Here is a 13,703-nt window from a genome sequence, read left to right on the forward strand (position 1 = left end):
ACCACCATTACATCTCAATCATACAGACAACACACCACCACCACCACCACCACCACCATTACATCTCAATCATACAGACAACACATCACCACCACTATCACCACCATCATCCCTACCATCACCATTACATCTCAATCATACAGACAACACACCACCACCACCACCACCACCATTACATCTCAATCATACAGACAAAACACCACCACCACCATCACCACCACCATCATCACCATAACATCTCAGTCATACAGACAACACATACACTAACCAAAAGAGGGAGGGAGAGAGGAGAGATGGCTCACACTGACTAGACATACAGTATAATTGTCAATACAAGGCAAACAAATAGAGTTGATCAGTTACACCCAAACAAAGAAGAACCATTATCTATACGGCAGCAGGACTACAAAGCATAGAAGTACATACTGTAGCTAACTAACTCTGTCTGTCCTCTCCCGTGGGAAAGCTGTCTGGTAAACCCTTCTATAACCATGCACTGGACACTGGGGAGACAGAGAGCACGGGTTATGGAGATGTAATCATATGAGCTTCACCTCCATACTGTTTTATAGTGTATTGTTGTAGCGCTAGCATACAGGCAGCGTACAGACAGACAGGGTCGTTTAATAGACACCAGGGCCGTGTAAGCTGTCTGGGATCAGATCATTGCTTTCTTGGAAGGATGTGGTCCTGTTCTGGTGGAACTGACAATAGCAGGCAGTGTTTAACAACGCCTTGGGGAGGGATGTACAGGAAGAAATATACCATGTATGGAGAGAGATTTGGGGGGGACTGTGGGGACTGTGTGTGTTTGTTTGTGTGAGAACCATATACTTGTAAGTGTGAGCAAAGGAATGTTACACTATAAATTGCCTAGACTCTAAAGCAGATGGCGAATCTAAAGCAGATTGCGAACCTGTCAGCTGTGGTGTGCGTGTGTGTGTGTGTGTGTGTGTGTGTGTGTGTGTGTGTGTGTGTGTGTGTGTGTGTGTGTGTGTGTGTGTCAGAAGGGATGCATGACTGTGTGAGAGAGATGGGAGGCATGCACACTCTGACGCTCATACCAGAGCACATCCAACAGCTGTGTGTGTAAGGAGGAAGAAAGACGCCAATTGTTGGGGAATGTCAGCTCTCCCCAACCCGCCCACCTGTGGCCTGACTAAACCATTAGAGACCCTCCCTGTAAGGAGATACTATAAGCACATCTCCCTGTAACTAAACGTTAAACTATCACTATACCAGAGCTGAAGCTCCACTGTGGAAATAACTCCGAGCCATGATCCAGTTCCCAAGCCCCAGATCATGACGTGGTCTCAGAGAATTTGAAGACTGACCTCGGGGGTCCTGGAGAGTGAACTATCAAATCAAATTATATTTGTCACATGCACCGAATACAACAAGTGTAAATTTTACCGTGAAATGCCTCCTTACGAGCCCTTTCCTCCAATGTTGGTGTATCAGTGTAGTATGTGTGAGTCTGTGGGTAGAGTCCAGTGAGTGAGAATAGCCTAGTGGCTAGAGTGTTCGACTGGGAACCGAAAGGTTGCAAAATCAAATCCCTGAGCTGACAAGGTAAACATCTGTCGTTCTGCCCCTGAACAAGGCAGTTAAGCTACTGTTCCTAGGCTGTCATTGAAAATAAGATTTTGTTCATAACTGACTTGCCTAGTTAAATAAATCAAAAATAGCATTAGTGCAAGAGAGTCAATGCAAACAGTCTAGGTAGACATGTGATTAACTGTCCAGCAATCTTATGGCAGTTGCCATACCATGTGGTGACGCAGCCAGACAAGATGCTCGCAATAATGCAGCTGTATAACTTCAGAGGGTCTGAGGGCCCATGCCAAATCTTTTCAGCCTCCCGAGGGGGAAGAGGCATTGTCGTGCCCTCTTCAAGACTGTGTTGGTGTGTTTTGACTGTACAGGCTTTGGTTTTTCCATTTTTGTTTTGAGGTTGGACTTTAGCACATGTAGCTCGTTAGCACGTAGGGCGCACCATTGGGGTCACCTCGTTCGTCAGTATGTGTTATACCTGTGCTGGTTGCCATCTCGTTAGTGGGAGGGTGTTTCACCTGTGCTGGCCCATGTGCTATCTAAGAGTGGCTGGCCCACCTTTAGTTGGCACTCACTATTTTTTATTTTTTTTAAATAACATTCCTTTGTCTGATTTCCCTGATTTAATTTTGCTCCACATTTTTGGTTTGCTTCCTGTCTTTAAGTTTATTGTGGGGGTTTTCTTTTGTTTGCCTCATCTTAGGCAAATTTAGTGGTCCCTCATGGTGAGTGTCGTTTAGGTTCCAGGTATTGTTGTTAGTCAACTTTCAGTGGACACACCCATGAGTGTCTTACAGAACCCCTGCTAAAACCCACCTGTTTTGTGTAGTTGTTGAGCAACATTATTTGGATTTCTAGCTGGGGAACGTAGCAGGACCATGATAGGTCCTTAGTGATGTGGATACCAAGGAACTTGAATTTCTTGACTGGCTCCACTACAGCCCCGTCGATTTGAATGGGGGCATGCTCGGCCCTCCACTTTCTGAAGTCCACCATCAGCTCCTTTGTCTTGCTGGCGTTGAGGGAGAGGTCCTTAGCTTAGTGATGAGCTTGGAGGGCACTCTGGTGTTGATTGCTGAGCTGTAGTCAATAAACCGCATTCTCACATAGGTGTTCCTTTTGTCCATTTGGGAAAGGGCAGTGTGGAGTGCAATAGAGATTGCATCATCTGTTGATCTGTTGGGGTGGTATGCGATTTAGTTAGGTGCAACTGTATGTATATTTCTCTTACCGCACACACACGTCCTACGCGGGTGTGGATGGCCCCCTCTCTGTTCCCAGCCTCCATGGCCTTCTCCGTGAAGAAGAAGTACACCTTGTCATTGTCACGGTCATCATTATCAGGGATGAGGTGGGCCGCAACAAACTTAGGATCTGGAGAGAGGGAAGAAGAGAGAGTGGGTGAGTGGGTGAGTGGGTGAGTGAGTGAGAGAGTGAGAGAGTCAGTGAAAAATACATTTAAAAAAAGAGAGCAAATAGGAGGTATGTCTTAGCAAGTAGTGTCTATAGAAGATGTAAGAACCAAGTGGTGCAGAATGGGTGTATAATTGATATTGGTTTAGGTGTGTATTCAGTATGGGTGCAGTACAGTACAGTTGTTGTACCATGCAGCAGTCTCTGGTCCGTCTCAGTCCTCATGGTGGAGCGACCTCCCAGACTACGGAAGATCACTGAGTCTCTACCCAGGAAGTCTGCAGTCAGCCCTGTGTATAACTCCCCACCTGGGAACAGACAGAGAGGAAAGGATGGAGGAAGAGAATGAAAGAGGAGGGGATGAGGAGAGAGGATGAGGAAGGGGAAAAATGGCAGGGGAAAAATGTCACGATGACAGGAATACAAAATTGGCCAATATAGTAGACATACCCCAAGCCACATGTCCTGCATCCCTAGAGAAGGTTCATAGACTGGACAAAGATCAGATCAACTGTCTGTAACAGCATCTCCCATTGAATCAGACAGCATTCCCAACTGAACTCGTATCAGATGAAATGCTATCCCTGCTCTACATGACAGAGCTCAGGTCATGCTCCAAACAAGAGTATATTCATCTACAGTGGCCGTGTCATAGCTCCCTAAACCCTGCCATCACTTCACTGACTGAGGATGGAAGTGCCTGTGTGTGCGAGCACACGTGTGTGTATCTATGGCTCCGATGATTGTTTCCCAACCAAGGAGCTGAATTATAATAGCAGCTAGCTGTACAGAGACAGTGGGGCTGCCTTACACCCCTGAGCATACACAAACAGAGAGTCAGTCTGGGTTGGTCCCACAGAGTTTTGAGAAGAGTGATTAATGCAGACTCTTGCCCCGCCGAAAGGCAATAGCTTCTTTCAATAGCTGATCCCAGAGAAAGAAGAGATGCAGAGAAACATCAGAGGGATGCGTGTGTGTGAGGAAGCAGACAGGAGGGTTACTGACCTCCTGGCCTCCCCCTGCCAAAGAGCTCTCTTTACTAGTGGGACACAATGGCCATGACAAATAGGCTCCGTCTTCCTCTCTCTCTCGTTTTCTACTTCTCCATCTCCCCTTCTCTTTCGCTCTATTTTATTTCTTCCCCATCTCTCTTTCTCTCTCTATCTCTGTCTGATGAATCTATCCATTGCGACCAGAAATTACACCTTAATTGATTCAAAAGTCCCTACAGAATGAATAGAGGATAATAGATGTGTGATTCAACAGTGTAGAACATGTACACAACGTGTGTGTGTGTGTGTGTGTGTGTGTGTGTGTGTGTGTGTGTGTGTGTGTGTGTGTGTGTGTGTGTGTGTGTGTTTTGTGTGTTTTTCCATGTTAGCTTTATACAGTGTATGTGAGTGAGCATTAGTGGAATATTACGTTGTTTGTGTAGGGTTTGTCTTATGTGTATCAGTGTGCTCAAGGATAGACTGCTGGGCCTTTGGCCGTCCCTGTATGTCTGCCTGCCAGATCCAATGCATTTTGGGACAGATCCTGGAGTCTGTGGGGTTCAGCAGCAGAGGCAGGGTGGGAGGACACACGCACGCACACACACACACACACGCACGCACACACACACACGCACGCACGCACGCACGCACGCACACACACACACACACACACACACACACTTTTCACCCCTGCGACTTCTAGAGTTGCATGTTGATGCAGTAAATCTGGCTAATTTCACAAGCTATGTGGAATGACAACAAGAGAGGAACACCCTTACTACAGTGTCTCACAGAATCAGAAACATCAAACCCTTTCTGGCTGTTGTGTTGAGATAAACATACTGGACTAATAAAGACACAGAATACAGGACCTACCAATTAAGGTGCTAGCGAAGGGGAGGCTGGGGTCGTGAGGAACCTTCCCCCGTCCGTTCTCCATTTTGGTAGGGTCCATGGTGAAAACATGCTGTTAGGGGAAAAAAGACAAATGGAATTAGGAAAAATCCAGATATCACATATCATTAAAATATTCGATTAGAAGTTTAATAGTCCAGGGTTGCAAGTGCAATTACAGGCGACAGTTAAATTCTTAAGAAAATCTTACGATTTGAATGTAAGGCTGTAAGGGCAATTACTGAACTCATTGTAAATATTTCAACATACAGTACGTCACTCTAATACATATAATTAAATAGAACACTTAATTGAATGTATCTCTATGCCCTAATACAGTAGTGACTCTTTGACTGGAGTGATGTCATCAGTGAGGGACAGGAGTAACAAGGGGTAACACAGTGAGTGTAAAAAGACAGACAGGATGAGCTCCAAGTGAATCAGGACCCAGATGAATGTCCTCTCTGTGAACTATCCACAGTCTCCAGCTCCGGGTAGCAGTTCCTAGTGCAGATAATGAGGCATTGTGGTTCTCTGGTTGAATGACTGTACACACTGTCATGTAGGACACCATGACATGGAAGTCAGCAGGATAGAATTACACTTAATAACGCTACCATGATTAAAATAACACCGCATGTCCTTGATTTTGTGGCCTTTTCCAGTTAGTGCCCTTTCCTTGGCTTTGAATCACACAGGGATTCCCAGTGGCACAAGGACCTTCCCAGCTATATTGACACTGTCAGTGAGGAGAGAGGAAGGTTGGCTTTGAGTTCCACAATGTCTCTAATATAGTCATACATTTAGCAGGAGGTTAGGAAGTGCAGCTCAGGCTCCACCTCATTTTGTGGGCAGTGGGCATATAACCTGTCTTCTCTTGAGAGCCAGGTCTGCCAACGGTGGCCTTTCTCAATACCAAGGCTATGCTCACTGAGTCTGTACATAGTCAAAGCTTTCCTTAAGTTTGGGTCAGCCAAACTGGTCAGGTGTTCTTTCTCTCTGTCTACTTCCTCCATCTCTCCCTCCTCTCTCTCTACTTCCTCCATCTCTCCCTCCTCTCTCTCTACTTCATCCATCTCTCCCTCCTCTGTCTCACTACTTAATCCATCTCTCCCTACTCTCGCTCTACTTCATCCATCTCACCCTCCTCTCTTTCTACTTCATCCATCTCTCCCTCCTCTCTCTCTACTTCATCCATCTCTCCCTCCTCTCTCTCTACTTCATCTATCTCTTCCTCCCCTCTCTCTCTACTTCATCCATCTCTCCCTCCTCGTTCTCTACTTCATCCATCTATCCCTCCCCTCTATCTCTACTTCATCCATCTCTCCCTCCTCTCTCTCTACTTCATCCATCTCTCCCTCCTCTCTCTCTACTTCATCCATCTCTCCCTCCTCTCTCTCTACTTCATCCATCTCTCCCTCTCCTCTCTCTCTACTTCATCCATCTCTCCCTCCCCTCTCTCTCTATTCATCCATCTCCACCTCCTCTCTCTCTACTTCATCAATCTCTCCTTCCCCTCTCTCTACTTCATCCATCTCTCCCTCCCCTCTCTCTCTACTTCATCCATCTCTCCCTCCTATCTCTCTACTTCATCCATCTCTCCCTCCCCTCTCTCTACTTCATCCATCTCTCCCTCCCCTCTCTCTCTACTTCATCCATCTCTCCCTCCCCTCTCTCTCTACTTCATCCATCTCTCCCTCCCCTCTCTCTCTACTTCATCCATCTCTCCCTCCCCTCTCTCTCTACTTCACCCATCTCTCCCTGCCTCCCCTCTCTCTCTACTTCATCCATCTCTCCCTCCTCTCTCTCTACTTCATCCATCTCTCCCTCCCCACCCCCCTTCTCTCTACTCCCTCCCTCCCTCTCTTTCTCCTCCTGGCTAGTCTCTCTCAGATCCAGTCTCTCTGTGGTAACTCGGTGCAGAGCGAGGGGACTGGCGCTAGTTATGTCTGTTGTCGTTCTGTAGTCAGCCCTGCCAAGCCAAACAGCCCAGCAACCCCACTTCCTAGCCTGACATGACTACTGGCACACACACATGCTCTTTGATGCGCGCACACACACACACACACACACGCTCACGCACGCACGCATGCACGCACACACACACACACACACACACACCATAGGAGGTTGGTGGGACCTTAATTGGGGAGGACTGGCTCGTGGTAATGGCTGAAGCGGAATCAGTGGAATGGTATCAAATCTTAAACATATGGTTTCTGTTATGAGCCGTCCTCCCCCAGCAGCCTCCACTGCCACACACACGCTAGTTTTAAGACCGCACGACTTTATTGCTAAAAAATGTTTTTGTTGTTGTTGTTTCTCTTATCCATTCATATTTTATTTGCTCATGGGGGGGGTCATGAACCTTCAGGCCGGTCTGTGGGTGGGATGACCTTTGACAGGGTGTTTCCCCTCTGTTCCAGGCCTCCCCAGGACAGATGTGCAGTCAGCTGCCTTACGTCGCCTTCACACCTTAACACACTGTATCCATCTACCAACACACACAGGCTCAGAGAGACATAGAAACACACTGTATCCATCTACCAACACACACAGGCACAGAGAGACATAGAAACACACTGTATCCATCTACCAACACACACAGGCACAGAGAGACATAGAAACACACTGTATCCATCTACCAACACACACAGGCACAGAGAGACATAGACACACACTGTATCCATCTACCAACACACACAGGCACAGAGAGACATAGAAACACACTGTATCCATCTACCAACACACACAGGCACAGAGACATAGTATAGAAACACACTGTATCCATCTACCAACACACACAGGCACAGAGAGACATAGAAACACACTGTATCCATCTACCAACACACACAGGCACAGAGAGACATAGAAACACACTGTATCCATCTACCAACACACACAGGCACAGAGAGACATAGAAACACACTGTATCCATCTACCAACACACACAGGCACAGAGAGACATAGAAACACACTGTATCCATCTACCAACACACACAGGCACAGAGAGACATAGAAACACACTGTATCCATCTACCAACACACACAGGCACAGAGAGACATAGAAACACACTGTATCCATCTACCAACACACACAGGCACAGAGAGACATAGAAACACACTGCATCCATCTACCAACACACACAGGCACAGAGAGACATTGAAACACACTGTATCCATCTACCAACACACACAGGCACAGAGAGACATATAAACACTGTATCCATCTACCAACACACACAGGCACAGAGAGACATAGAAACACACGCACAAGCACTACACACACACACACACACACACACACACACACACACACACACACACACACACTATGCTGCTCTACTCTACAAAGTAGATGTATCCAATTTGTAAGTCGCTCTGGATAAGAGCGTCTGCTAAATGACTTAAATGTAAATGTAAATGTATTGTTCTCAGTGTCATGGTGAGCTTGTCAGAGGCAGCACAGAGATAAGAAGTGTCAAAAAGCATAGGTCCAAACCACACAGGAGGATGAATTTAGAGAGAGGGCCAGCATGGCAGAACACACAACCCTCCGCACAGTTAATCCAGCAGTCTCCACCCTAACTACCAACACACACACAAACACACTAAGACCCCCAATATGACCACCACAGACAGACCACCCTTCCACTCCCTGCCTATAAATATACCCTCCCTGTCTCACATAACACCCTGTTGGTTCCACAACCTCCATCCCCCACCTTGAATAGGTGGAACCCTCACCAACCCTCCAAGCCCAGTGCCTCCCCCCCTCATGCCCAGTCCGATCCCCTCCTGCTGGGTGAGCCACATGGGCCTGTGTGCAGCTTTGTGGGGTTTCACCACATACAGGCACCTACAGAGGGCCTCACACCAGGGCAGCAGGGCCCCGCTGGACAGCTGCATGCTGGAACACAACCCTGGGCCATGTGTCCTCAGCCTGGAGGTCTGAGTCTGGAGCTCTGAGCCTGGAGCTCTGAGTCTGGAGCTCTGAGCCTGGAGCTCTGAGCCTGGAGCTCTGAGCCTGGAGCTCTGAGCCTGGAGCTCTGAGCCTGGAGCTCTGAGCCTTGAGCCCTGAGCCTGGAGCCCTGAGCCTGGAGCTCTGAGTCTGGAGCTCTGAGCCTGGAGCTCTGAGCCTGGAGCTCTGAGCCTGGAGCTCTGAGCCTGGAGCTCTGAGCCTGGAGCTCTGAGCCTGGAGCCCTGAGCCTGGAGCCCTGAGCCTGGAGCTCTGAGCCTGGAGCTCTGAGCCTGGAGCCCTGAGCCTGGAGCCCTGAGCCTGGAGCTCTGAGCCTGGAGCTCTGAGCCTGGAGCTCTGAGCCTGGAGCTCTGAGCCTGGAGCCCTGAGTCTGGAGCTCTGAGCCTGGAGCTCTGAGTCTGGAGCTCTGAGCCTGGAGCTCTGAGCCTGGAGCTCTGAGCACTGAACGTTACTGACGGCTACAGCCTGCTGCCTCTTTCTGTACACACTGTCTCAGAGAGAGAGAGAGACCACTGTGCTCACAGACTGGATCCAATAAGACAGTATCAGGTATCAAATACTATACAACGGAGACAGACAGACAATCCATAGGGAGTAGTTGGCACTGCCATGATCACAATACTACAGCTTTACAACGAGGTTAGAAGACTGAGGCAGTCAAAGGTATGGGAGTCAGTCAGCATCAGACCAGACCAGACAGCCTCATCTGATTACTGGCTGCTGGAGGAGAGAGTATGTAGAGCAAAACCAGGGTGACTCATCTGTCAGAGCCTCTGTGTGTGTGTGTGTGTGTGTGTGTGTGTGTGTGTGTGTGTGTGTGTGTGTGTGTGTGTGTGTGTGTGTGTGTGTGTGTGTGTGTGTGTGTGTGTGTGTGTGTGTGTGTGTGTGTGTGTGTGTGTGTGTGTGTGTGTGTGCGCGCGCGCGCGTGCGTGTGTGTGTGTGATGCAGTGGGGTCTTACCTCTCCACGGTAACCCACGTACACATAGGTACACATGGGTTGGAAGGCACCCGTACCACAGGCCAGCAGGTGGGTGCGGTTATAGGGCTGCAGCAGGCGCACAAAGTTGGCACACTCCGTCTGTGAACACACACGCACACACACACACAGGTTAAATAAATACACATACACAGGACAACAATAAACTGTCAACCAATTTCTGACCATTTTGTGTAGAGCAAAAATATTTCTTAACAAAGGCCATTGATTCCACATGTTAGCAATAAGGGCCAAGAGCAAGATTTGAAAAGATGAAAAACAATAAACTTCAACAAACGCTGGGCTTCCCAGATCTTTCCCACAGCCAAAGACAGGGCCACATGGAGGGATCAGGCAACAGAGAGAAGAGAAGGAGAAAGATGGAGAGCTAGAGAGAGAGAGAGGGGGGAGAATAAGAGAGGAGAGCTAGAGAGAGAGGGGGGGAATAAGAGAGGAGATCTAGAGACAGAGAAAATAGAATCCTCGAGCCCTCAGGAAGAGTAGGGCACAGATGTATCCTTTTCTTGAAGTTTCACAATAGAAGCTGAGGAGTGGTGTCACAGTGACCAACAGGAAACAAGCCAAGAGTGTCACTGCCCTAGGGTGAGAGGGTCAAACTCGTCCACTTAGCTGCTGTGTGTGTGTGACTACTTAAAAAAAACAAAAAAAAACAAGAAGGGCTCATTGAGATTAAAATATTTTTTTCAAGAGTGCCCTGGCAGACAGACAACATGAAAAACTACAAGTAATCTAGTAATCTAGTAAAAACCATTGAATTCACAAGAGTATAAAACAGCAAATGATAAACATTGACAGGTCAGGGAATCAGCCTCAAAATCCTTCAATAATGATTTAAAAACACCAATCGGGGGTGTTCTCCCAGTTTAAAAGTATTTTGTAAGGCGTTCCAAGACGATGGCACAGAGTACATAAAAGCCCTTTTACCAAATTCAGTTCGGACATTTGGAACAGTTAGCAGGATAAAGTCCAGCAACTGTACAGTATATTGGAGGTTTGGAGTGAAGCCAGGTGTGCTTCGTATCTATCAGCCAAACATGACTCGGCTCTCCTTCCTGTCCAGACTATAGCTGCACACAGACACACACACACACACACACACGCGCACACACTCCTCACGCACACACTCCTCACGCACACACACACACACACTCCTCTCGCACACACACACACACACACACACTCCTCTCACAACACTCCTCTCACACACGCACGCACGCACGCACGCACGCACGCACGCACGCACACACACACACACACACACACACACACACACACACACACACACACACACACACACACACACACACACACACACACACACACACACACTCCTCCTTACGCACATACTTCTCCTCTCAGGTTTTAATTACCCAAAACGCTCCCTCCCTCTCTTCACCTACCACCATCCCTCTCTCCTCCCCTGCTCTGGTAGAGTATAGAGGGTAGGCTGTAGTGAGACGGACTGTAGAAATAGACTCCAGACTGGTTTCAGTGGCGAGAAGCAGCCTCCTGGCCCTGTCTCCTCCATGTTCCTAATGTTTTATACACTCAGTGTATAAACTGATGAGTGGCAGATCCTTCGTAATGTATTTCTCCATAATATTGAGTGTGTAACAGACAGGCGGGGTGGTAGGGTAATATCATCAGGCCTCAGATGATTATACTGAGGGATGGAGACATCTTGTTCCAGTGTAAACAGCATGCATTCACTGGAGAGCAATCAGCGCTGTTAATACTAACAGGAAATCAAGACCATCGTTGAGGGAAACATACAAACACACGCAGAGAGAGAAAGACAAACACACACACCCTCAAACAGGCGTACAGCTGTGCACACACACTCGAAGACACACATGGATGCAAACACACACAAAGAGGCACACACAAAGCTGTTTTGGAAAAAGCAGGATGCTTCAGTCCAAGTCTCTGTGGTCCACACAGCTGGAGCTACATGGAGAATAAAGAGCAAAGAAGCAGTGTGCTGAGGAGAAGGCCAGATGAGCAGACTACAGATGTGAACATTGATAACTTAGACAGACACACAACACAATCCCACCAGCTCCCAGACAAGTGGTAGACACAAGCGTAGGCATCAAATGCACTATAAGACTCAACTCCTAAAGTTTGGTTGCTTTAGCCCAGCAGTAGTTGTTCATATCAAGTAAGCTTAGACATACTGTTAGCCTAGAGCGATCCACAGTGTCTGTCTGCATATTTGTCCTTGGTTAGTAGATGATTCACTTTTTAAAGCAAGTCACTTCCACGTTTGTACCCATAAGTACGGCTGTACCCATTAATGAACATAGTGGAATGTTTCCTCTGGCAGTGCTGGATAATGGCAGGGCACTGTGCCAAATGGCACCAATCTGAGGTTCCAACTCCCTGATGCATGAAGTCTCAGAGTCTCACAAAGTTCTTCAAAAGTCTCCTACAAATCCTTTAAACAATCAAATCTCTCACCCATCCACTCGGACTAATAACTCTCCCAAAGCCACAACCCCGGTAGTTCCGGCTTTGTTATTGTCTGGTTCCTGCTGAGGGAGGGGCTGTGGGACATCTATGTCTGCTGGGGGCAATGAAATTAGAGGTCATGTGGTCGCGACCTGTGAGAAAGGCCATCATAAAGCAAACACGTTAGGTGTTACCCAGTGGTCAACCAGCGGGGTCACACAGCCCCATTGAACAGCCGATTCCCCTCCTTTAGCCAGTCAATAAAATACCCTCACAGACATGCACCCACCTCTCACTCCTCCATCCCTCCACAGTCAATGGAGGGAAGTAGTATGCACATCCTACAGCTCCAAGACACAGACACATTGTGTATAAGGGACGGAGACAGATTGCGACCATCAGAACGCTGAATAGGTGCAACAATAGTAACACAACGCGCTCCGGCTTTAAAACCAGCCAGGCTGTCTAGTCAGTGTCTAGTCAGTGTCTAGTCAGCGTCTAGTTAGCGTCTAGTCAGTGTCTATTCAGTGTCTAGTCAGTGTCTAGTTAGTGTCTAGTCAGCGTCTAGTCAGCATCTAGTCAGTATCTAGTCTGCGTCTAGTCAGCGTCTAGTCAGCGTCTAGTCAGCGTCTAGTCAGCGTCTAGTCAGCGTCTAGTCAGCGTCTAGTCAGCGTCTAGTCAGCGTCTAGTCAGTGTCTACTCAGCGTCTAGTTAGTGTCTATTCAGTGTCTAGTCAGTGTCTAGTAAGCGTCGAGTCAGTGTCTAGTCAGTGTCTAGTCAATGTCTAGTCAGCGTCTAGTCAGCGTCTAGTCAGCGTCTAGTCAGTGTCTAGTCAGCGTCGAGTCAGCGTCTAGTCAGTGTCTCGTCAGCGTTGAGTCAGTGTCTAGTCAGTGTCTAGTCAGTGTCTAGTCAGTGTCTCGTCAGCATCGAGTCAGTGTCTAGTCAATGTCTAGTCAGTGTCTAGTCAGTGTCTAGTCAGTGTCTAGTTAGTGTCTCGTCAGCGTCGAGTCAGTGTCTAGTCAATGTCTAGTCAGTGTCTAGTCAGTGTCTCGTCAGCGTCGAGTCAGTGTCTAGTCAGTGTCTCGTCAGCATCGAGTCAGTGTCTAGTCAATGTCTAGTCAGTGTCTAGTCAGTGTCTAGTCAGTGTCTAGTTAGTGTCTCGTCAGCGTCGAGTCAGTGTCTAGTCAATGTCTAGTCAGTGTCTAGTCAGTGTCTCGTCAGCGTCGAGTCAGTGTCTAGTCAATGTCTAGTCAGTGTCTAGTCAATGTCTAGTCAGTGTCTAGTCAGTGTCTCGTCAGCGTCGAGTCAGCGTCTAGTCAGTGTCTCGTCAGCGTCTAGTCAGTGTCTAGTCAGTGTCTAGTCAGTGTCTAGTCAGTGTCTAGTCAGTGTCTAGTCAGTGTCTAGTCAATGTCTAGTCAGTGT

At 47.9% G+C, this 13,703-nt stretch overlaps 1 protein-coding gene across 1 annotated transcript in view; it reads right to left on the reverse strand.

The window, feature by feature from the left end:
- LOC135528059 (semaphorin-3G-like) overlaps positions 1–13,703 on the reverse strand; it is a 74,450-nt gene that overhangs the window by 14,656 nt on the left and 46,091 nt on the right. The window contains exons 4-7 of the mRNA XM_064956829.1: positions 9,792–9,911; positions 4,836–4,926; positions 3,159–3,275; positions 2,786–2,928 (exon numbers count right to left, since the gene is read on the reverse strand). Of these exons, the coding sequence (XP_064812901.1) occupies positions 2,786–2,928; positions 3,159–3,275; positions 4,836–4,926; positions 9,792–9,911 (471 nt within the window). The remainder of the gene's footprint in view (positions 1–2,785; positions 2,929–3,158; positions 3,276–4,835; positions 4,927–9,791; positions 9,912–13,703) is intronic.

The sequence above is a fragment of the Oncorhynchus masou genome, chromosome 33, assembly GCF_036934945.1.
Source record: "Oncorhynchus masou masou isolate Uvic2021 chromosome 33, UVic_Omas_1.1, whole genome shotgun sequence".
In the NCBI taxonomy this organism is placed as follows: Eukaryota; Metazoa; Chordata; class Actinopteri; order Salmoniformes; family Salmonidae; genus Oncorhynchus; species Oncorhynchus masou.